Here is a 25,054-nt window from a genome sequence, read left to right on the forward strand (position 1 = left end):
CAGTTGCCGATAACTTCGGTTACAAAACATGATCATCTCATACAATAAAATATAGCATCACGTCTTGACCATATCACATCACAACATGCCCTGCAAAAACAAGTTAGACGTCCTCTACTTTGTTGTTGCAAATTTTACGTGGCTGCTACAGGCTTAGCAAGAACCGTTCTTACCTACGCATCAAAACCACAACGATAGTTCGTCAAGTTAGTGTTGTTTTAACCTTCGCAAGGACCGGGCGTAGCCACACTCGATTCAGCTAAAGTGAGAGAGACAGACACCCACCAGCCACCTTTAAGCACGAGTGCTCGCAACAGTGAAACCAGTCTCGCGTAAGCGTACGCGTAATGTCGGTCCAGGCCGCTTCATCTCACAATACCGCCGAACCAAAGTATGACATGCTGGTAAGCAGTATGACTTGTATCGCCCACAACTCACTTGTGTTCTACTCGTGCATATAATATACGCATAAAACCTAGGCTCTGATGCCATTGTTGGGGAACGTAGTAATTTCAAAAAAATTCCTACGTACACGCAAGATCATGGTGATGGCATAGCAACGAGAGGGGAGAGTGTGTCCACGTACCCTCGTAGACCGAAAGCGGAAGCGTTAGAACAACGCGGTTGATGTAGTCGTACGTCTTCACGGCCTAACCGATCAAGCACCGAAACTACGGCACCTCCGAGTTCTAGCACACATTCAGCTCGATGACGTCCCTCGAACTCCGATCCAGCCGAGTGTCGAGGGAGAGTTCCGTCAGCACGACGGTGTGGTGACGATCTTGATGTACTACCGACGCAGGGCTTCGCCTAAGCACCGCTACGATATTATCGAGGTGGATTATGGTGGAGGGGGGCACCGCACACGGCTAAGAGATCCAAGGGATCAATTGTTGTTTTGTCCTAGAGGTGCCCCCCTGCCCCCGTATATAAAGGAGCAAGGGGGGAGGGGGCGGCCGGCCTAGAAGGGGTGCGCCAAGGGGAGTCCTACTCCCACCGGGAGTAGGACTCCCTCCTTCCTTGTTGGAGTAGGAGAAGGGGGAAAGAGGGGGAGAGGAGGAAGGAAAGGGGGGCCGCACCCCTTGTCCAATTCGGACCAGAGGGGGGCTGCGCGCCTCCTTCCTTTCGGCCTCTCTCCTCTATTCCCGTATGGCCCAATAAGGCCCATATACTACCCGGCGAATTCCCGTAACTCTCCGGTACTCCGAAAAATACCCGAATCACTCGGAACCTTTCCGAACTCCGAATATAGTTGTCCAATATATCGATCTTTACGTCTCGACCATTTCGAGACTCCTCGTCATGTCCCTGCTCTCATCCGGGACTCCAAACTCCTTTGGTATATCAAAACTCATAAACTCATAATAAAACTGTCATCGTAACGTTAAGCGTGCGGACCCTACGGGTTCGAGAACTATGTAGACATGACCTAGAACTATTCTTGGTCAATAACCAATAGCGGAACCTAGATGCTCATATTGGCTCCTACATATTCTACGAAGATCTTTATCGGTCAAACCGCATAACAACATACGTTGTTCCCTTTGTCATCGGTATGTTACTTGCCCGAGATTCGATCGTCGGTATCCAATACCTAGTTCAATCTCGTTACCGGCAAGTCTCTTTACTCGTTACGTAATGCATCATTCCGTAACTAACTCATTAGCTACATTGCTTGCAAGGCTTATAGTGATGTGCATTACCGAGAGGGCCCAGAGATACCTCTCCGACAATCAGAGTGACAAAACCTAATCTCGAAATAAGCCAACCCAACATGTACCTTTGGAGACACCTGTAGTACTCCTTTATAATCACCCAGTTACGTTGTGATGTTTGGTAGCACCCAAAGTGTTCCTCCGATAAACGGGAGTTGCATAATCTCATAGTTACAGGAACATGTATAAGTCATGAAGAAAGCAATAGCAATATACTAAACGATCAAGTGCTAGGCTAACGGAATGAGTCATGTCAATCACATCATTCTCCTAATGATGTGATCCCATTAATCAAATGACAACACATGTCTATGGTTAGGAAACATAACCATCTTTGATTAATGAGCTAGTCAAGTAGAGGCATACTAGTGACTATATATTTGTCTATGTATTCACACATGTATCATGTTTCCGGTTAATACAATTCTAGCATGAATAATAAACATTTATCATGAAATAAGGAAATAAATAAAAACTTTATTATTGCCTCTAGGGCATATTTCCTTCACTCACAACTATGCTCAATTCTGTCAATTGCTCAACAGTAATTTGTTCACCCACCGTAGAATATCTATGCTCTTGAGAGAAGCCACTAGTGAAACCTATGGCCCCCAGGTCTATTCTCATCATATCAATCTCTATCACTTTATTACTTGCTTTGTTTTTTCTTTGCCTTTTACTTTTCACTTTGCATCTTTATACCAAAAATACCAAAAATATTATTTATCATCTCCATCAGATCTCACTCTCGTAAGTGACCGTGAAGGGATTGACAACCCCTAATCATGTTGGTTGCGTGGAGCTATCGTTTTGTGTAGGTACGAGGGACTTGTGTGTGGTCTCCTACTGGATTGATACCTTGGTTCTCAAAAACTGAGGGAAATACTTACGCTACTTTGCTGCATCATCCTCTCCTCTTCGGGTAAATCCAACGCAGTGCTCAAGAGGTAGCAATGATCATACAAAATTTTTATGCCGGTCTGAACTTTGCTTCTAGAGGTTATTCGGCCGCGGGAGGCACGTTTATGGAAATCACGTTAGGAGATGCCACAAAACTTCTTGATAATATTATGACTAATTATTCTCAATGGCACACCAAAAGATCTTCTAGTAAAAAAGTGCATGCTATAGAAGAAATCAATGTTTTGAGTGGAAAGATGGATGAACTTATGAAGTTGTTTGCTACTAAAAATACTCCTCTTGATCCCAATGATATGCCTTTGTCTTCTTTGATCGAGAATAATAATGAATCTATGGATGTGAATTTTGTTGGTAGGAATGGTTTTAGAAACAATGCTTATAGAGGAAACTTTAATGCTAGACCGTTCCCTAGTAATTCCTCTAATAATTATGGAAATTCCTACAATAATTCTTATGGTAATTTTAATAAGATGCCCTCTTATTTTGAGAATAGTGTGAAAGAATTTATGATTTCTCAAAAGAATTTTAATGCTTTGCTTGAAGAAAAATTGCTCAAAGTTGATGATTTGGCTAGGAACGTTGATAGACTTTCGCTTGATGTTGATTCTCTTAAAATTAGATCTTCTTCTCCTAAGCATGATATCAATGAGTCTCTCAAAGTAATGAGAATTTCCATTGATGAGTGTAAGAAAAGAACCGCTAGATTGCGTGCTAAAAAAGATAGCTTTATAAAAGCGTGTTCTCCTAGTTTCCATAAAAATAATGATGAGGATCTTAAAGTTATTGATGTGTCTCCTATTAGATCTATGTTTTGCAATATGAATCTTGATAATTATGGGACTGATGATGAGTCAACTTTGCCTAGAAGGCGTCCCAAGAATTCGGAGTTTTTAGATCTTGATGCTAAATTTGGTAAAAGTGGGATTGGAGAGGTCATGACTTTAAATAGTATTGAACCCACTATCTCGGATTTCAAGGAATTTGATTATGATAATTGTTCTTTAGAAGGTTGTATTTCCTTGTTGCAATCTGTTGTTAATTCTCCTCATGCTTATAGTCAAAATAAAGCTTTTACCAAACATATCGTTGATGCCTTGTTACAATCTTATGATGAAAAACTTAATTTGGAAGTTTCTATACCTAGAAAACTTATGATGAGTGGGAAACCTACTATAAGGACTAGAATTAAATATCATGAGTGTTTTGCTTTGTGTGATTTGGGTGCTAGTGTTTCCATGATTCCGAAAACTTTATGTGATATTCCAGGTTTCCATGATCTTGATGATTGCTCTTTAAATTTGCACCTTGCGGATTCCACCATTAAAAAGCCAACGGGAAGGATCAATGATGTTCTCATTGTTGCAAATAGAAATTTGGTGCCCGTAGATTTTATCGTTCTTGATATAGATTGCAATCTTTCTTGCCCTATTATTCTTGGTAGACCTTTCCTTAGAACGATTAGCGAGATAATTGATATGAAGGAAGGGAATATTAGATTACAATTTCCATTAAAGAAAGGCATGAAGCACTTTCCAAGAAAGAAAGTCAAATTACCTTATGAATCTATCATGCGTGCTACTTATGAATTGAGTGTCAAAGATGGCACTACTTAGATCTATCTTCGGTTTTATGCCTAGCTAGGGGCGTTAAACGATAGCGCTAGTTGGGAGGCAACCCAATTTTCTTTATGTTTTTTGTTTTTACTTCTGTTTAGTAATAAATCTTGCATCTACCTTCTGTTTAGATGTATTTTTATCTTTTAATTAGTGTTTGTGCCAAGTAGAACCTATAGGATAACCTATGATGATAGTTGATTTGATTCTGCTGAAAAACAGAAACTTTGCGCGCACGAATTTAGTTTTGTTAAATCACAGGAATGCGCTTTTGCATTGATTATTTTTTCTGGTGATCAATAAACAAATTTTCCAGGACTTCCTATTTTGGTAGGAATTTTAGAGTTCCATAAGTTTGCGTTAGTTATAGATTACTACAGACTGTTCTGTTTTTGACAGATTCTGTTTTTTCTGTGTTGTTTGCTTATTTTGATGCATATATAGCTAGTAAAATAGTTTATAAACCATAGAGAAGTTGTAATACAGTAGGTTTAACACCAAAATAACTAAAGAATGAGTTCATTACAGTACCTTATGTGGTGGTTTTCTTTTCTTTCACTAACGGAGCTTATAAGATTTCCTGTTGAGTTTTGTGTTGTGAAGTTTTCAAGTTTTGGGTAAAGCTTTTATGGACTATGGAATAAGGGGTGGCAAGAGCCTAAGCTTGGGGATGCCCAAGGCACCCCAAGATATTCAAGGATAGCCAAAAGCCTAAGCTTGGGGATGCCCCGGGAAGGCATCCCCTCTTTCGTCTTCGTTTATTGGTAACTTTACTTGGAGCTATATTTTTATTCGCCACATGATATGTGTTTTGCTTGGAGCGTCATGTATTATATTAGTCTTTGCTTTTTAGTTTACCACAATCATCCTTGCTGTACACACCTTTGGGGAGAAGCCTACTTGATTAGAATTTGCTAGAATACTCTATGTGCTTCACTTATATCTTTTGAGATTGATAGTTTTTGCTCTAGTGCTTCACTTATAACTTTTAGAGCATGGTGGTGTCTTAATTTTGAAGAAATTGCTAGTCTCTCATGCTTCACTTATATATTTTTTAGAGTCTTTTAGAATAGCATGGTATTTGCTATGGTTACAAAGTTGGTCCTAGAATGATGAACATCCAAGTTGGGTATAATAAAAACTATCATAGAATAAGAATTGGATGCTATGATCAATATGATGCTTGATAATTGTTTTGAGATATGGAGGTACTGATATTAGAGTCATGCTAGTTGAGGTGATTATGAAAAATACTTGTGTTAAGGGTTGTGATTCCCGTAGCATGCACGTATGGTGAACCGCTTTGTGATGAAGTTGGAGCACAATTTTATTTATTGATTGTCTTCCTTATGAGTGGCGGTCGGGGACGAGCGATGGTCTTTTCCTACCAATCTATCCCCCTAGGAGCATGTGCGTAGTGCTTTGGTTTTTGATGACTTCTAGATTTTTGCAACAAGTACATGAGTTCTTTTGACTAAAGTTGAGTCCATGGATTATACGCACCTCATCCTTCCATTATTGCTAGCCTCTCTTGTGCCGCGCAACTTTCATCGGTACCATACACCCATCATATACCTTCCTCAAAACAGCCACCATACCTACCTATTATGGCATTTCCATAGCCATTCCGAGATATATTGACATGCAACTCTCCACCGTTCCATTCATATGACACGCATTACTTTTATCATATTTCTCTTTGCATGATCATGTAGTTGACATCGTATTTGTGGCAAGGCCACTTTCATAATTTTCATACATGTCGCTCTTGATTCATTGCATATCCCGGTACACCGCCGGAGGCATTCATCTAGAGTCATATGTTGTTCTAGCTTTGAGTTGCAATTCTTGAGTTGTAAATCCATAAAATTGTGATGATCTTCATTATTAGAGCATTGTCCTAGTGAGGAAAGGATGATGTAGACTATGATTCCCCCACAAGTCGGGATGAGACTCCGGACTTTAGAAAAATAAAAAAAATAAAAAAAGAAAGGCCAAAAAGAAAAAAAAATGAAGGGCAAAGAAAAAAAAGGGAAAGAAAAAAAATAAGAGAAAAAGAGAGAAGGGGGACAATGCTACTATCTCTTTTTTCCACACTTGTGCTTCAAAGTAGCACCATGATCTTCATGATAGAGAATCTCATATGTTGTCACTTTCATATACTAGTGGGAATCTTTCATTATAGAACTTGGCTTGTATATTCCAATGATGGGCTTCCTCAAAAGTGTCATAGGTCTTCGTGAGCAAGCAAGTTGTATGCACACCCACTTAGTTTCTTTTGTTGAGCTTTCATATATTTATAGCTCTAGTGCATCTGTTGCATGGCAATCCCTACTCACTAACATTGATATCTATTAATGGGCATCTCCATAGCCCGTTGATACGCCTAGTTGATGTGAGACTATCTTCTCCTTTTTTGTCTTCTCCACAACCATCATTCTATTCCACTTATAGTGCTATGTCCATGGCTCACGCTCATGTATTGCGTGGAAGTTGAAAGAGTTTGAGATTATTAAAGTATGAAACAATTGCTTGGCTTGTCATCGGGGTTGTGCATGATTAAATACTTTGTGTGATGAAGATAGAGCAACAGCCAGACTATATGATTTTGTAGGGATAACTTTCTTTGGCCATGTTATTTTGAGAAGACATGATTATTTTGATTAGTATGCTTGAAGTATCACCATTTTCATGTTAATATGAACTTTTATTTTGTATCATTTGGATCTGAACATTCATGCCACAATAAAGAAAATTACATTGAGAATTATGCTAGGTAGTATTCCACATCAAAAATTTCTTTTTTATCATTTACCTACTCGAGGACGAGCAGGAATTAAGCTTGGGGATGCTTGATACGTCTCCAACGCATCTATATTTTTTTATTGTTCCATGCTATTATATTACCCCTTTTGGATGTTTATGGGCTTTATTTTACACATTTATATCATTTTTGGGACTAACCTACTAACTGGAGGCCCAACCCGTATTGCTGTTTTTTTGCCTATTTTAGTATTTCGAAGAAAAGGAATATCAAACGGAGTCCAAACGGAATGAAACCTTCAGAGGCGTGATTTTTGGAACGAACGTGATCCAGAGGACTTGGAGTGCAAGTCAAGAAGCAGCCGGGGACTCCACGAGATAGGAGGGCGCGCCCCCTGTCTCGTGGGCCCCTCGGGCGTCCACCAACGTACTTCTTCCTCATATATAAGCCTACATACCCCAAAAACATCCAGGGAGCAGACGAAACACAATTTCCACCACCGTAACCTTCTGTATCCGCGAGATCCCATCTTGGAGCCTTCGTCGGCATTCTGCCGGAGGGGGAATCGACCATGGAGGGCTTCTACATCAACATCCTTGCCTCTCCGATGAGTTGTGAGTAGTTTACCACAGACCTACGGGTCCATAGTTATTAGCTAGATGGCTTCTTCTCTCTTTTTGGATCTCAATACAATGTTCTCCCCCTCTCTTGTGGAGATCTATTCGATGTAAACTCTTTTTCGGTGTGTTTGTCGAGATCTGATGAATTGTGGGTTTATGATCAAGTTTATCTATGAATAATATTTGAATCTTCTCTAAATTCTTTTATGTATGATTGAGTTATCTTTGTAAGTCTCTTCGAATTATCAGTTTGGTTTGGCCTACTAGATTATTCTTTCTTGCCATGGGAGAAGTGATTAGCTTTGGGTTCAATCTTGCGGTGTCCTTATCTAGTGACAGAAAGGGTTGCAAGGCACGTATTGTATTGTTGCCATCGAGGATAACAAGATGGGGTTTATATCATATTGCTTGAGTTTATCCCTCTACATCATGTCATCTTGCTTAATGTGTTACTCTGTTCTTATGAACTTAATACTCTAGATGCAGGCAGGAGTCGGTCGATGTGTGGAGTAATAGTAGTAGATGTAGGAAGTAGTTGGTCTACTTGTTACGGAAGTGATGCCTATATACATGATCATGCCTAGATAATCTCATAATTATTCGCTTTTCTATTAATTGCTCGACAGTAATTTGTTCACCCACCGTAATACTTATGCTATCTTGAGAGAAGCCACTAGTGAAACCTATGGCCCCCGGGTCTATCTCTTATCATATTTGCTTCCAATCTACTTTTATTTGCATCTTTACCATTTTGCATCTATATTATAAAATACCAAAAATATATTTATCTTATCATACTATCTTTATTAGATATCACTTTTGCAAGTGGCTGTGAAGGGATTGACAACCCCTTCATTGCGTTGGTTGCGGGTTCTTTATTTGTTTGTGTAGGTGCATGGGACTTTTGAGGAGCCTCCTACTGGATCGATACCTTGGTTCTCAAAAACTGAGGGAAATACTTACGATACTATTACTGCATCACCCTTTCCTCTTCAAGAAAAACCAACGCAAGCTCAAGACGTAGCAAGGGCTTCTGGCAATGATTCCCATGCTCGTAGCTAATGGCCTGCACAAAACGAGCATCGACATTAATATTAATGAACTTTGAGATGGAGGGTTGCCAAGAAAAAAATTTGCTCTCCATATTATTGATGGTTTGCAAGCCATCCATCAGTTCCTTATCTTTGTTACTTAGCTTCACCCACTGTTGCCATGACAAGACGAAAAGGATGCCCAGTAATTTTGTAGACCGAGAGAGGCAGAAATAACTTCCTCTCACGTACCAAATATCAGACCATTCCTCAAGTGTCATGCTCTACACAATATGAATATAGTTTGCTCACACATTTTCTTTCTTTTTTTGTGATAAAATGCTACAACATCCAAGGTCTATGCCGGTCGTCATTAGTTTCATTAGCACTAGGTCTTGGAAAACAAAATAGTTTAGCATAAGGTCTTGGAATTTTTTCTTTACCAAGTCATGCATCTATTAGATTTGGCCTAGGGTATGAGGTACTACATCTGTTTGGATTTATTAGTCCTCATCGTATTTTGGGTCACACTTTAACCACATATTTGACTGCGATAACTCCCCCATCCAGTTCAGACCTTGCCCAAGGTGCACACAGGAAGACCAAGTGAAATTGCTAAGGACACACACAAAGTAATGAAACTAATGATGTCGGTACATTAAAAATAGGAAATGATTCTTTCGACCAACTAAAAACGCGTTGCGCGTCCGCCGTCTTCTCTATGCTACACATGTCTATGTGGGCCCATGAACCTTGTCTCCTCCCTTTCCCGGTCTTATCACATCTTCTTTCTTCTTCACAGGTAGTACACACCTGCAGCGGCCATGGTTAGATGGAGCACGCGTGCGTGCGCTACGGGGTGCGGCTGCGGCTGGGGCACACACGTGTGACACAGAGGGCCCACGCTGAGCTTGAGCTTCTCCATGGACGTGGCCATGACATCCGGGCTCGAGCGTATAGATGCCTTTTCTTGCAACAATGCTTTTTGATGTGGCTTTTTGCAACATCGGCAGTGTTGCAAACGATGGTTGTGCTTCTACGACATGCATCGACAACGGTGGCAGTGTTTTTACGCATCATTTTCATTGCAAAAATTTCTGCAACATTTCCTATGTTGCAAAAGTTCTTCCGCAACATCACTGGTATTGCGAAAAAGTGAAAACAAAGAAAAAAAACTGCAACATGACCTATGTTATAAAAGTTTTCTGCAACACAACCTTTGTTAATGTTTATGCAACAAGACTTTTGTTGCAAAAGTAGAGGATAACGCTTGGCCACTAGATTGTCCCATATTTGACGGCTCGCGAGGCGACGAATCTTTATAAAAAAATCTGTCGACCGACGCGTAGCATTCCCCATTAAAAATTGCTTTGAAAACAGAGAGTGTTCTGCAGTAATGTGACCCATTGTATTTATTATAATATTTTTGTAAAATAATCCAAATCTCTATTATAAAAAATCATCGAAAGTACAAAGCATCTCAAGCATAATAAAATTACATTAGGATTCATAGACCACTGAATAACCATTATCACCGCCACAACAAGGCGCCGACGTGGAGCTGTCGCCGCTCTCCTAACAGAGCTGGCTTGACCTTGTCGATGACAGCTGAAGTCTTCGTGTGTGTGCCCCAAAGGATCAGCACCCTGGAGCCGCAGTCGTCGTCGTTGAACCCTTGAATAGATATGAATCACCTGACACCAAATCTTGCCACATGACGAGAAACCCTGACCCCACCGCCCTAAGGAGACTGCAAGAATCTGCACCGAAGCTTCGTCGACTACGTTTAGACGAACGAATTCAGGGAGGACCGAAGCCCGGGAGACAAACGTGAAAAAGAAGCGTTGCCATTCGCTCGAGCGCTGCTCCCGCAAGAACTAGAAAACCCTAACCTAAACTACTAACCGGAGTGGAGGCATCAAGTTCCCCTCCCCACCACCAGACACTGGAGCGGCAGGAAGAAGGGCGTCAAATCCGTGGTCGAAGCTTGGAGGAGAGAGTTTGCCCTAGCCGCCGAGGAATAAAGGAGGAAAAAGTTAAAGGCCCCACGCAAAATCATGATTGGCCAATAATTGTTATAGCTGTCGCATAGATAAATATAAGGCAATTTCCAGCCTCACTCATCTAGGGTTAGAAAACGTTTAGTATATTATTAAGCACCTTTTTTTCCTCCGAAAAGAAAAACAATGCAGTAAGCAAGGCTATCGAAACTTTCGCAATCTTAGTTCTAATAAGATTCGGAGATGAAAATTTCACGCAGCGGGGATAGCTCAGTTGGGAGAGCGTCAGACTGAAGATCTGAAGGTCGCGTGTTCGATCCACGCTCACCGCAAAACCTTTTTACTTTTTTGCTTATGGCCTAATTAAACCGGCTTCTTATGAAGATTTGGACATGATAATGCGCAGCAATAGTATGCTTGATTTGTAAAAAGATCAAACCTCAATCTGCTACGTTCCTACTGAGCACACGAATTTAGCAGCGCAATAACTTTTGCTTCAGATAATGGCCAGCATAACCGCAAAACCATTTTACTTTTTTGCTTATGGCCTAATTAAACCGGCTTCTTATGAAGATTTGGACATGATAATGCGCAGCAATAGTATGCTTGATTTGTAAAAAGATCAAACCTCAATCTGCTACGTTCCTACTGAGCACACGAATTTAGCAGCGCAATAACTTTTGCTTCAGATAATGGCCAGCATAATAAACACAGGGAGGGACATTGTAGTTTGTTATTCTAATTTAGCAGCGCAATAACTTTTGCTTCAGATAATGGCCAGCATAACCGCAAAACCATTTTACTTTTTTGCTTATGGCCTAATTAAACCGGCTTCTTATGAAGATTTGGACATGATAATGCGCAGCAATAGTATGCTTGATTTGTAAAAAGATCAAACCTCAATCTGCTACGTTCCTACTGAGCACACGAATTTAGCAGCGCAATAACTTTTGCTTCAGATAATGGCCAGCATAATAAACACAGGGAGGGACATTGTAGTTTGTTATTCTAAACAGGTTGGCTTGAGAAGACCTTTTTACTTTTTGCTTATGGCCTAATTAAACCGGCTTCCTACTGAGCACACGAATTTAGCAGCGCAATAACTTTTGCTTCAGATAATGGCCAGCATAATAAACACAGGGAGGGACATTGTAGTTTGTTATTCTAAACAGGTTGGCTTGAGAAGACCTTTTTACTTTTTGCTTATGGCCTAATTAAACCGGCTTCTTATGAAGATTTGGACATGATAATGCGCAGCAATAGTATGCTTGATTTGCAAAAAGATCAAACCTCAATCTGCTACGTTCCTACTGAGCACACGAATTTAGCAGCGCAATAACTTTTGCTTCAGATAATGGCCAGCATAATAAACACAGAGAGGGACATTGTAGTTTGTTATTCTAAACAGGTTGGCTTGAGAAGACCTTTTTACTTTTTGCTTATGGCCTAATTAAACCGGCTTCTTATGAAGATTTGGACATGATAATGCGCAGCAATAGTATGCTTGATTTGCAAAAAGATCAAACCTCAATCTGCTACGTTCCTACTGAGCACACGAATTTAGCAGCGCAATAACTTTTGCTTCAGATAATGGCCAGCATAATAAACACAGGGAGGGGCATTGTAGTTTGTTATTCTAAACAGGTTGGCTTGAGAAGACCCCGTACCCCCCGTGCCCCCCCGCGTCGCCCTCCCCGAGCGAGGCGACCGGGGCGGCTCCCCACCCCTCCCCCTCCCCGCGAGTCCCCGCCCCCCTTCCCCCTCGCCGCTGCCGCCGGCGGGCGCGGCCGGGCGTTGCCCGCGCGGCGCCCCGCAGTCCGGCGGTGGCGGCCCTCCTTCACCCGTCGCTGGACCCCGGCTCGGGTGAGCGGTCCTGGCGGCGGAGCCCTTCGGCCGGCGGCGTTCCGGCGCGGATCTGGACGGCGGCGATGCGGAGGCGTTGCCCCTTGGCGGCGGTGACGGCCCATGGCCTGCGGCGGCCGGCGGCGCTCGGCTGGCCCAGATCTAGGCCCTACGGGCCCGATCTGGGTCGGGGCGGGCCTGCTGGTGGCCGCAGTGGGTTGTTCTCCGGTGGTTTCCGGCGAGCTCCTCGCGACAGGGACGGCGGCTGCTGTGCCGCGACTGCTGCAGCACGGCGGCGAAGCTTCACGGGCCCACGCAGGGCCTGGCCGGACAGGGGGTCTGGTGTGCCTCTGCTGCTATGCCCGGTCTGCTACCGCCTAAGCCGGTGGAGGTTGTTCCCTCCCTCGTGGCTGCGGTGCTGCCGGTCCTTGTCTTCGAGTGTCTCGTTTGGATCCGGCCGGCCTCGCTTCGTTGGCCGTGGTGAGACGACGGCGGTGTCCTCGTGACTGTTGGCGCATGTTGGTGGGCGGCGGGTGTGGTGGAGCCGAAGGTTGGTCCTGGGTGGTGGGCGCGAGAGGTCGGGAGAAATCCATGTCGGGTCTTGCCGGCACCAACGCGGTGACGCCTGCGGGCGCCACCATCCTTCTTGAAGGGCGTCGGGTGACCCTCTCCCCCCTCTACCCTCCGTGTACCAGGAGAAATCCTAGGACTCGTCCGGGCAGCAGCGTCGTCATCGTCGCATTCCTTCTTGAAGGTGGTGCTTGGTACACGGCAACTCGGTGGCTTTGGAGCGTGGTGGTTATCTTCGGTGGGCGCAACGATCGCGGTGTGCCGTAGCTTTCGTCGATCCGGCGTTGTTGGCATTTCTTCTCTTATTTTCTCTTGTTATTTCTTTTGGGCGTGCTTGTGCTGTTTGCCCCAGCGTGGATCGGATTGTTGTATCGGGTGGTTGCTATATCAATATAGCGAGGCGTAAGCCTATTTCGGTAGAAGACCCCGTACCCCCCGCGCCGCCCCCCCGAGCGGGGTGACCGGGCGGCCCTCCCTTCCCTCGCCGCCCAGCCCCCACCTCCCACCCCTCCTCCCGCCGCTGCCGCCGGCTGGCGTGGCAGGGCGTTGCCCGCGCGGCGCCGTGGCGAGGCCGGCGGTGGCGGCCCTCTTCCTCTCCCCCTCGCGGTTCCCCGGCTCGGGCGGCGGTTTCCGGCGACGGTGCGCCTCGGCGGGTGGTGCTCCGGTGTAGATCGGGCGCAGATGCGGCGGCGGCGCGGCCCTTTGGTGGCGGTGGTGGCTGGCGGCGGGGGTTGGCCGGCGGAGCCCTATAGGCTGGGCTGGCGGGATGCGGTCGTTGGGATCGGCGGCTTTGCGCTGCGTCGGCTGCAGCGCGGCAGCAGGAGCTTAACGGGCCCAATCTGGGCCCAGCTGGGCAGGAGGTCCGGCGTGATCCCGCGCCTGTGTCCGGTCTGCTACGGCTTGTGCCAGTGGAGGTTGTCCCCTCCCACGTGGTTGTGGTGCTCCTGGTCCCTATCGGCGGTGGTCTCGTTTGGTTCGGCCGGCCTCGCAGCGTCTGCGGTGGAGAGACGACGGTGGTGTCCTCGTGACTATGGTGGCGCAGGTTGGTGGGCGGTTGGCGTGGTGGAGCCGCCGGTTGGTCCTGGGTTGTGGGTATGAGGGGTAGGGCGAAATCCCTCTCGGGTCCACCCGGCACCGACGCGGTGACGCCTGCGGGCGCCATCAACCTTCTTGAAGGGCATCGGGAGTACCTCTCGCCCGCTTCCCTCCGTGTACCAGGAGAAATCCTAGGATTCGTCCGGGCAGCAGCGTCGTCGTTGTCGCGGTCCTTCTTGAAGGTGTTTGCTTGGTTCGCGGCGACTTGATGGCATTGGAGCGTGGTGGATGTTTCCGGTGGGCGCAGCGGTTGCGGGATGCTTCAGCTTTCGTTCATCTGGTGCTGCCGGCATTTCTTTCTCTTGCTTTTCTCTTGTTTTTCTTTTGGGCATGATTGTGCTGTTTACCTGAGCATCGAACTTCTGGCTGTATCGAGTGGTTGCTATATTAATATAGGGGGGCGCAAGCCTTTTTCGGTAAACACAGGGAGCATAAGCCTCTTTCAGAATGATACACACAGGGAGTACTATCTTTCGCTTTCTTCCCTGTTATCTTTCAGGCAAACAGTCTTTCAGGTTTCCAAGCCAATACGCATATTCCGGCTGAACGACTGAGATACGAGGTCACCGTTGATCCTTCCTTCCCTCTTCCTAGAAGCGGTACTCCGTCTGGATTCGACCACGGCTGCAGCAGGCAGCAGCAGGGACCTCCGCACGGTTTGCACCCCCCTCGCCTGCAACCCTGGCACAGTCAGATCCCTCTGCTAGGTGGTACTGGTCAATTTGCGCGGAATTATAATTCACGCATAGAGGTTAGGCCAAGCGTCGGAGCTCATGATAGTATGCATAAAAGATCCGAGGACAGAAATGCAAAGAAGAACAGAAACAGTGAAACTGATGTGGGGCCGAGTTCTAGAAGTATGCAGGATGTTGACATGACTGCTGAGGGGGACACTGAGAAACAGCAGCAACATGTTAGTTTGTCAGAGCTAGAGAAGGAGATGCAACTCAGGGGAGACGTTAGAAAAGCAGAAAACGGAGAAAGAGAACAATGAATTGCAAATTTCTTAAGGACTTGGAGAAAACAATGAGAAACATGCTGCTGAGAATGCTGCTCTGATGGATTTTCAGAAAGATGGATACTCACAAGAACAAGTTAACTTTAGTAATGAACTAATGATGAGTTGGAAAGGCAGGGGGCAGAGGAGGAGCTGGGCCCTGAAACACAAGCAATGAAGAAGAGGATCGAGGAGGAGTACAAAAATCCTGAAGAAGTGCCTGGCTCACAACCTGAGATGCAATCATATGAATGTACTAGTGTGTATTTTGGCATAGAGAATGTTGTTAGAATGGGGAAGGAAACAGTGACGATTAAGGACAATGTGGTGGATGAAGATAGGAGGAGAACCGTAAAGGCGATGTTGAAGAATCTGGAGGTGCTCCCAGGTAATGAGATTACACCTTCTGTTCTAAATACTGCTAGAGATAAAATTGGGAAGTACACTATAGCTGCTGGTGTAGGGATTAAATTAGGACAAAACGCAGTAGAGGTAGATTATAATGTGCAAGTGATTAAACATTTATAAAAAAAGCTAGATTTGACATTTTTAGAAGTAAAGCATTAGATGAGCAGAAACACAGTAAAGAAGTAGATGCTGCTGATGTGCAAGATAAAGAGGCTGAGCATGCTTTTTGCACTGATAATGATGATAGTGAACAAGATAATGACAATATAGAGAAGGTGGTTAGTAATATAGTAGGATTGGGTAGTTTCTTACATAAAAAGAAATTTGGTAATTTGTTAGTAAAGGTATTGTTTTAGGAAAAAGCAGAAGTAGAATTTCTAGTGATATTAATGCCAAAAAGCTTTTCTAATGGCTGATCTTTTCAGGAATGCCAGAAGGCCGGGGGATCCGGAGAAGAAGTATTTCCTTAGAGATGCTATTGTTGAGCATAAACTGAGATTTGTTGCTGTACAGGAAACTAAGAACCATTTTTGTCTCCCTTGATTTGGTTAATTGGTTTGCTTAATAGCATCAGTGGTGGTCGTAATTTTTCCGGGGCTTATGTTCCATCTAGAGGTCTCTTGGCATGTTACTCGGTGTAGATAGTGGTTTTTATAATGTGATAGATACGAAATTAGGAGTTCTTTCATCAAAATGCTGGTAGAGGATAAGCAGTCTGGGAATTTGATTAATATTTATGGTGCTCCTCGTAACAAGATAAAGAGATTTTTTTAGTAGAACTTGTTTATGTTTTGAGAAATAAAGATTTCCCTGTTATTATCGGAGGGTACTTTAATATTATTAGGAAAAGTAATGAGATTAATAGGAAGAAAGTTTTATCTAAATGGTCTCACCTTTTTGATACTGTTATCTGGAATTGTGAATTAAAAGAGCTAGAACTCTCGGGTTTGAGATTTACTTGGTGTAATGGTCATGAGGATCCCACCTTTGAGAAGTTGGACAGGATTTTAGTTAGTGTAGATTGGGAAGCTATGTTCCCTTTATTATATCTTTTTAGTGATTTGCCAATGACACTGTCTGAACATGCTCCTCTAGTACTAGATTTCGGTTTAAATCAGCCAAAGATTGCTAGGCCATTTAGGTTTGAATCATGTTCGTTGATCTCTCGAAATAGGTTTTCGCCCGCTTTATAAATAAAGCAACGGTCCATACAACCAACATCCATAGTCCGAAACAAGAACGACAGCTGGGGCAACAACACAATCATGCCCAAAAAACAAGAGAGAAATAAGAAAAAAGCCACCTGGTGCCAGTCGTCAGGCGGTCCTACGATGACGATAAACGACGTGCCGAATCCAGAAGCGCATCCAGCATGAGGCCAGGCGATCACGGTCGCGCTGTCTAGAGAGCGGGTGCCAGTGCTGCAGAAAAGCAAGGAATTTGAAAAAGGAATCAGACGCCTGCCGCGGGAAGATCCGCTCGATCACCATTTTATTGTGTGTCGTCCATGACATTGCCACAAAGATAAGCCAGAGTAAACGGCGATGTTGTCTAGGCTGGGTCGCTCTAGCCTGGATGAACTCCGTGAAGTCCAGGCCCAACCAGTCGGGCCCTAGAGCTTCACGAATGAACATCCATAGGGCCCGAGCCACCGTATAGGAGAATAGGATGTGTGTCCCAGTCTCACGTACCGCACATAGGGGCACAAGCCATCACCCGAGCTATGCCGCTTAAGCACTTCAGTTCCCGAAGGGAGTCGATCTTGTAAAAGTTGCCACACAAAGATCTTAATCTTCAGAGACAAAGGGGCCTTCCACAAGTGGGGAGGCCAAGTAATAATGGGCGATTGGCATAATGTCGGGTATTCCGAGTTTACCGAGAACTCACCCGATTGCGATAGCCGCCATGATACGCTGTCCGGAGAGTCCGGCAGCGTCCGCGGGAGGGTCGGTTGCAATCTAGTCCACTCGTCAGTCTCTGCTTGCCCAAATGTATGACGAAACCTTAGGTCCCACCGTCCAGATCGGGAAGCCGCATCGACGAGCAGAAGCGGGTCTGCGCATATTGAGAATAGGCTAGGGAAGCTCTCCCTAAGGGGCATGATACCCACCCAGGGGTCCAGCCAAAATTGGGTCCCAGACCCATTACCTATAGAGGCTAGGGAAGCTCTCCCTAATAGGCTAAGGAAGCTCTCCCTAAGGGTCATGATACACGCATATCCTCTTGATTCCTTGGATGGATCTCCAAAACTGGGAATCACCTGTGCGGGAACATGCTAGCAGCGGCTCACCCCTTAGGTAATTTGCCTAAAGGAGCTGGAGCCCCAGGCCACCCTCGCCGCGCATGATCCGCCAAACCCATCACAAAATGAGCGCAACATTCATGCGACGTGAGGCAATAATACCCAAGCCACCCCAGTCCTTGGGCATACAGATATCCACCCACTTGACCATGTGATACTTCCGGCGGCCATCAGTAGCCTGCCAGAAGAACCTAGCGAGCTCCTTATCAAACGGGCAGTGGATGCCCTCCGGAAGGATATACATCCCCATCATATACATGGGGAGGCTCACCAGATTAGAGAGGTAGACCGCCCATGCCATGGCTCGGCCTTAGAGGCCACAAGCCCGACCAACGGGTCGAAAGCACTCATCAAAATCTTTGAGTCGGCCATCGGCATTCCCAAATATGTGATGGGAAATGAGGCCAACCTACAGTTTAGGTTGTCTGCGATCCGCTGTTGTTCTTTCGTCGGGAATTCAAGGACAACGACCTCACTCTTATCAAAGTAGATCTTTAGTCCCGACATAGCCTCGAAACAAAGGAGGAACTTAAGATTCACTATGTCCATGTCCGACCCCTCCACCATAACCATGGTGTCATCAACATATTGCAGATGAGTGACACCACCCGAGGATCAAGTGGCCAACTACCCCCGAGAGATGGCCAGCCCTCCTAACTTTATCCAGGATTCTGGCCAGCGCATTGATGGTGAGGTTGAAGAGGAGGGGGAAAATCGGGTCCCTTGCTTTGCTCCTACAAAGGATGTAAAGAAGGGTCCCACCTCACCATTAATATTAATCGCCCTCTTACCAGACCTAACCCGCTGCATGGTCCAAGAGCACCATCTGTCATCGAAGCCGTGACGCTAGAATACTAATCGCAAGAAGGACCAATCCAGTCGGTCATAAGCCTTCTGGAAGTCCAACTTGAGGAAGACCCTTATAGCCACGTGCCCTCACCTCATGGACAATCTCATGAAGGGCCAAGATCCCATAATGGATCCTTCGCTCCTTCAGAAATGCGTCTGGAGTGGGTGATCTAGCCGCTCCGCGACAGGGGCCAGATGAGTCGCGCAAACTTTCGCGAAGATGTGTTCTAGAACATTGATCACCATGATAGGTCTAAAGTGTCGAATATCCATAGCCCCAACTACTTTGGGGATCAGGGTAATGACACCATAACTTATTCGGGACATGTTGAAAGTCCCAATGTAAAATTCATGGAACATTGGCATGATCACCGGCTTGAGGACATTCCCGAATTTCTGGAAGAAGGCCATCGAGAAGCCGTATGGCCCAGGGGCCGACCCCGCCTTCATAGAGGCGATAGCCCTACCCACCTCTTCTGGCGAGAATGGGAGAGTCAATTCCACATTCTTAATGTCAGAGACTCTGTTCACAGCCGGAAATAAGTCCTCCGCCAAAGATACCCACCATGGGGTACCGCCATAAAGAGCTCCTTAAAGAAGGAGTAGATGTGGGATCGAATCCCATCCGGGTGCTCCAGGAGGTTGTCACCCACCCAGAGACACGGGACAGAACATTTCCGAGACGCCCATTGGCAATCGCCTGAAAGTACGCGGTATTTGCATCGCCCCGGAGGAGCCACTTCTCGCACCCTCGGCATTGCCAGAATAGCTATTCTCCCTTGATGTTTACTTGACCCCTAAGCAAGCGAACCTTATCTCTAATTAACCCTAAGACTAACAGGCCAATTAGGCCCATTACGTACTCTAACACTTGAAAATCTCCATCAGAGAAGATTCAAGGGAATATCGTCGGAGCCACTCATTGACCGACAAACCGGTCGAATCAACCACCACATCTAGAGCCTTAATCTGATCCATCAGAGCCCCTTTTGTGGGCCCTGATGTCCGCCCCTAGGTTGCCCCCCCCCCCCCGCATGAATTGGCGGGTGACCGTAGTGCAGTGGTGCCATATGTCGGTAGTGCAGGAAAGAGCATGGCGGGTGGCCGGACCTTCTACCCATTGGTCCCGCACCAACTCAACAAACCTTGGCTGCAACAACCATGGCGGTTCGAAGTGGAAGCATCTCACCCGCGGTGGTGACTCTTCCCCTGAGGAGAACATCAGGCGGGCATGATCCGATCCGATCCGCGTGAACGCCCTAAGCGAGCACAGTGGGAACATGAGTTCCCACTGGACAAACACTAGGACCATATCAAGTATACTCTGGATAGGGTCCACCTGCTTATTGGTCCACGTGAATCTCGCCCCAACACGGGCAATCTCGCTTAGAGCCAAATCAGCAATGCGCTCGTTGAACAAACACATACGCAGACGATCTATATTAGGGGAACTCTTCTCAGCTTCCTGGCTAATAAGGTTAAAGTCTCCCGCGACCACCACCGGCATGGTGTAGTGTTCCACCTTATCCTTAAGCTCGGCCAGGAAGTCTGGTGACCACCCGTGATCAGCCGGGCCATAGACGATGATCACCAGGTTCCTTCGCCGGTCGGTGAGGGACATACTAAGAATTCCCCTCTATCCATGTCTTCAACCGAGAACAGATCTTCCCAGACACCCAGCAGGATGCCCCCAGATAGCCCAATCATGGGCAGCCACTGCCAGGCAAACAAGTGTCGGGACAACCCATGTAGTTCCTGGATGGAGAAGTCCCGGCGGATCGTCTCCTGCAAACCTACAATATCAATCTCCTCCTTCCTAATGTAATAAATCAGCTGCCGCCTCCGGCCCAAGTCCTCGAAGCCGCGTATGTTTCAACATAGAAGCTTCATATGAAACCACTGTTGGACTAATAGGCCCCTCAGGTGGGGCCGAACTAGCCCGGCCGCCATTCACGGGATTGGAGGAGGGGGAAAGGAGGGTTGCTTGGCCGGGCGGCCGCGGTGCCCCTTCCTAGTAGGGGCATCCACGGCCTCGGTGTCCCGAGCAGGAATGCCGACACTAGCTCCACGCACCGGTACCAGCTGCTCGGTGGGGTGGAGGCGCGTGGGCAGCCTATCCCTGAGCGCCCTTCCCTGTACAGGGCGCCCAAGGGTAGCGGTAGCCGCCCCTATGCGGCTTGGCCCCGACTCAACCCCGGGCTCTCTATGCCCAGAGTCAGTGGGCGTCCACAGCCCCCCTGCTCAGCACGATCACGGGCCTGTGCCAGCGCCCCATCTAACCTCTCCTTGGCACAAATGGCTGAGATCTGCTCAAGTCGAGGGCCCTTCTCGCCTTGAAATACAATTTGACAATCCGAAGCAACGTCGCCGAGATATGCGAGCGGGACCGAATCAAGGAACACAAAACGAGAACCCGAATAGGAAGGACCAGAGGTGGGGGTGTCATACCTGGGGTGAGATCATGTGTCGCCGCACACATGGCCACCTTCTCCGGGATCGTAGGAACCCAACCGCCCGGGAGAGTCCGAGATCGGCAGAGACGCGCGCTCTGCCTGGATGCCACTGCCGGTGAGGGTACAGGCCGGGTCCCGAGGCTGGCCACGGGGGAGTCGGTGCGAGCGAGAGTAGCACACCACCCCAGGGGAGCGCGGCGGGGACGGCGGGCGAACATCCAGCCTAGCATTCAGGGTCTCCTCCTCCAGCTCAGGAACCAGCGAAGATGCCGCTACAACAGCAAGGGCGAGGGTGGAGCCACCCGGCAGTCCAGCGCCCACCGTACCAGCCGAAGCTGGCGCGCGACGGTTCTCGGTCGACGCCGTCGGCGGAAGCCCATCATCCGACTTCGGGGAGTTGTCCTCAGACTGGCTGTCCTCATTGTCCCGTCCCGCCACGGGTGGGGCCGGTGTTGGTGCGGGCGGCTCGTCCTCCGGTCGCCCCTCTAGTGGATCCAGATCGATCTTGTAGGTGATACACTTGCCCTTGTTCTTGCCGAAGTAAAAGATTAAGGACAGGCCGTCCACATCAGCTGGAGCCTGACAAAGGAGCTTGACGCGCGCCGGGCCATCGCCCTCCAAGGAATCCAGATCGACCGTCAGAATCTTGCCCACCGGCTCCGAGATGGCCTTGAGAATGTGCTTGCGCTTGCCCCCACTCGGGAGCCCGTAGATGAGCATCCACACCTGGGTAAGGGGGGCCACCGTGTCCGGCACAGCATCAGCCTTCTGGATTGAGATCATGAAGTTGTTGATGGGGCACTTGATGTGGTCGTGGCTGCAGACATTGAGCATCTCAGCAGAAGGGAAGGGTACCGAGAAGACCATCGGTGCTGTCTCAGTGACTTCCCAAGAGAAGGCGCTGTCTCTATAATCGCCAATGTATGCTGACAGCTCTGCCCGTATGGTCTCAGCGGTAACCACAACCGACGGCGGCGGCTGCTGATCCGGCACGAGGGTGATCGTCGCTAGGTGCGGCCGGACGGGTTCGTCCTCCAGGGTCGCGTCCACATAGTAGAAGCCACCCCCCTCCACCCCGTACCCCAGGTAGGCAAGAGTGGTAGGGCACCGGGAGGGCGTCAAGCACTCCGAATGGAAGTGACCGGCACACCCACAGTTGATGCACAATGTCTCATCATGGGTCCGGGCGCGACTGGCTCTGGCCGGGGGAATCACCGGGGCCTCCTGCTGACCACTGAGCCCACCCGAGTGCTTCTTCTTCCGCTTCGTCGACGGCCCAACTGGACCCGGAGCCTCCTCCGAGGTGCAACGGGGGGTGTACCGCGGCGACCAGGACAAGGACCTATGCCAATTGAGCGAGTCCGCACTGTCCGACTCCTCAGACCCATACCGAGCACGGTCATCCGAATCTACGGAACTCCGGGCGCCTTGGCGCGAGCTCTGACCCACCTCCGGACCAGGTCGGCTAGGGGCGGAGTACACAGACCGGCGTTGTAGCTCGGGGTGGAGTTCATCTTCGCGTCGCTGGTTGTCTTCACGCAGCCGCCCAGCCTCCTCCCGGCGTCGCGCCCCCTGCGAACCAGGCAGAGGGAGTCGTGCGTCGCGCCGGCCCTCAAGGGTGCCCTCACGAGCGGGGAGCGGCCAGTAGGGAGCGGCTGCCCAAGCTCTGCGGGGAGCGGCCCAGTCATCCCGGTCAGCGAGCCGGCGGTTGTCGGCCCCCCGTCGGGCGCCGTCCCTAGCCGGCATGGGAGGGCCACGCGGAGGGCGAGAGGACTCAGGGCGCTCCAACGGCCTCTTCGGGCGGGGCCCCTCATCCCCATGCAGGCGGGGAGCCATCAGCACGGCCGAGTAGGAGCGCGCGGGGGCGGGGGTGAGCGGCGGCGCGCCGGAGTCGATGGGAGGGGATCGAGGGTTGGGGGGGGGGATGCGGGTGACAGTGGCGGCGCGTGATGGGAGATGTGTCGGGTGTTCGATCCAAACCTAGCGAAGTTGGTCCGAGATGATCTAGATGGTTAAATTAAGAAACTTTGGGGTGAGTAATATTTTTGTAGAAACTTACAAGACAGATGGCAGAATAGAGGGGGGGTCGGATCTTTTGCCCCACTTTACATGGGGTTTGATGATTTGCCCCATTGTCTCAATGGCAAGTGGCCCCGGCCCCACACGGCAGCCTCTCGGGGGGGCAAATTATCAAATGGAGAAGTAAACTGGCAAAAGATCCAATTTCTCCAGAATGGAGGTAGATGCATTAGGAAAAAAATAAAGGAGTGGAATTTAAATTATGTGTGGTTCTATAAAAACAGAGGGTAGCTTTACTCGAGAAGATAGATAATATAGATAAGGACAGCGAGATCAATGATTTAAGTAGATAGAACTACTTATTAAGAAAAGACTTAGAGGAACAGAGGAAGATTTTTTGTAGAGAAGAAGAGGTTATGTGGCTGCAGAGATCTAAAGAGAAAGAGCTGTTGGAAGGGGATGTACTCCCTCATTACTTTATTGCTATGGCTAGTGGTAGGAAGAGAAAAAATAGGATAACTTCCTTTAATTTTATAGATAATGTTGTGCAAGGGAATAAAGACTTGTTAGACTATGCCACATCCTTTTATAAACACTTATTTGGCCATGTAACCCATAATTTAATGTTACTGTTGATTTGGAGTTTCCTTTTGTTTTAGATGATATTGGTAGAAGGTTATTAGGTAGGGAATTTACTTTAGAAGAGATTAAAAAAGTAGTTTTTCAGATAAAGCATAATAAGGCGCCTGTGCCTGATGTTGTCGCGGCTGAGTTTTATCAACATTTTTGGGAAGTAACTGGTGTTGATTTACTTAAAAAAATTTATGATTTTTATCATGGTAAACTAGATTTAGTTAGATTTAACTACGGAGTGCTCAGTCTGCTTCCCAAATATGTGGGGGCCGAAACACTACAATAGTATAGACCTATATGCCTACCTAATGTGATTTTTAAATTTACTAAGCTAATTAATAATAGGGCAAGTATATAAAATGACAAAATTATAATTCCTGTGCAAACAACATTTATTAAAGGTAGATATATATTAGATGGATTGGTGGTGTTACACGAAGTCATGCATGAAGTACATAAGAAAAAGATGGCTGTTTTTTAAGTATATTTAGAGAAAGCGTACGATAAGATTAACTGGACATTTTAGATTTGTTAAGGGAAAAGAAGGATTTCATGATAAGTATATTAACTGGGTGATGCAAAACAGTTACCTCAGGTAAAGTAATAGTGATGGTCAATGACCAAATTGGTTCCTTTTGCTACTAAGAAGGGTTTAAGACAAGGTGACCCCTTGTCACCAATTTTATTTAACATTGCTATAGATATGCTTAAAGTGTTACTAGATAAAGCTCCGGAAAGTGGTTTAACTCCTGATTTAGTTGATGTTACATTTGCATGTTACAATATGCAGATGGCACCATTTTTTGTTTGAAGATGATCTAGAGGGGGCTAAGAACATTAAGTTTATTTTTGTCTCTTTGAGCAGATTTCCGGGTTAAAGGTAAATTTTCATAAAAGTGAAGTAATGTGTTTTGGTAATGCTAGAGATAAACAGAATGAGTATACTACTATTTTTACTTGTCGATAGGATATCTTTCCTTTAAGTCTTTAAGTAGGTATTCCTGTTAATTGTGTAAGATTATGCAATAGTGATTGGGATCCTACTGCAGAGAAAGTTGAGAAAAAAGTAAGTCCTTGGAAAAGTAAATTACATTCATATGGAGGCGGGTTGATTTTACTTAGGTCTTGTTTGACCAATATTCCTTTTTTAATGATGTCTATGTTCGAATTACCTAAAGGACCAAAGAACAGTATGGATATATATAGGAAAATATTTTTCCAG

At 46.8% G+C, this 25,054-nt stretch overlaps 1 protein-coding gene and 1 non-coding gene across 2 annotated transcripts; one reads left to right on the forward strand and one right to left on the reverse strand.

Moving 5' to 3' along the window:
* Positions 1-10,923: 10,923 nt before the first annotated feature.
* Positions 10,924-10,996, forward strand: TRNAF-GAA (transfer RNA phenylalanine (anticodon GAA)). The gene has a single exon. It is a non-coding gene; the product is annotated as a tRNA-Phe (tRNA).
* Positions 10,997-16,695: 5,699 nt separating this feature from the next.
* Positions 16,696-23,116, reverse strand: LOC123116084 (uncharacterized). The gene is made up of 2 exons (XM_044537088.1): positions 21,176-23,116; positions 16,696-16,997 (listed from the first exon to the last, which is right to left on the reverse strand). Exon 1 carries the CDS (start codon positions 23,014-23,016, stop codon positions 21,187-21,189), a length of 1,830 nt encoding a protein of 609 aa, XP_044393023.1. The 5' UTR covers positions 23,017-23,116; the 3' UTR covers positions 16,696-16,997; positions 21,176-21,186.
* Between the last annotated feature and the right edge of the window lie 1,938 nt (positions 23,117-25,054).

The sequence above is a fragment of the Triticum aestivum genome, chromosome 5B, assembly GCF_018294505.1.
Source record: "Triticum aestivum cultivar Chinese Spring chromosome 5B, IWGSC CS RefSeq v2.1, whole genome shotgun sequence".
NCBI classification, from domain to species: Eukaryota; Viridiplantae; Streptophyta; class Magnoliopsida; order Poales; family Poaceae; genus Triticum; species Triticum aestivum.

What these genes read in the sequence shown, in the direction of transcription:
- LOC123116084 (XM_044537088.1), bottom strand. Translation starts at nt 23,016, where the DNA reads ATGGCTCCCCGCCTGCATGGGGATGAGGGGCCCCGCCCGAAGAGGCCG.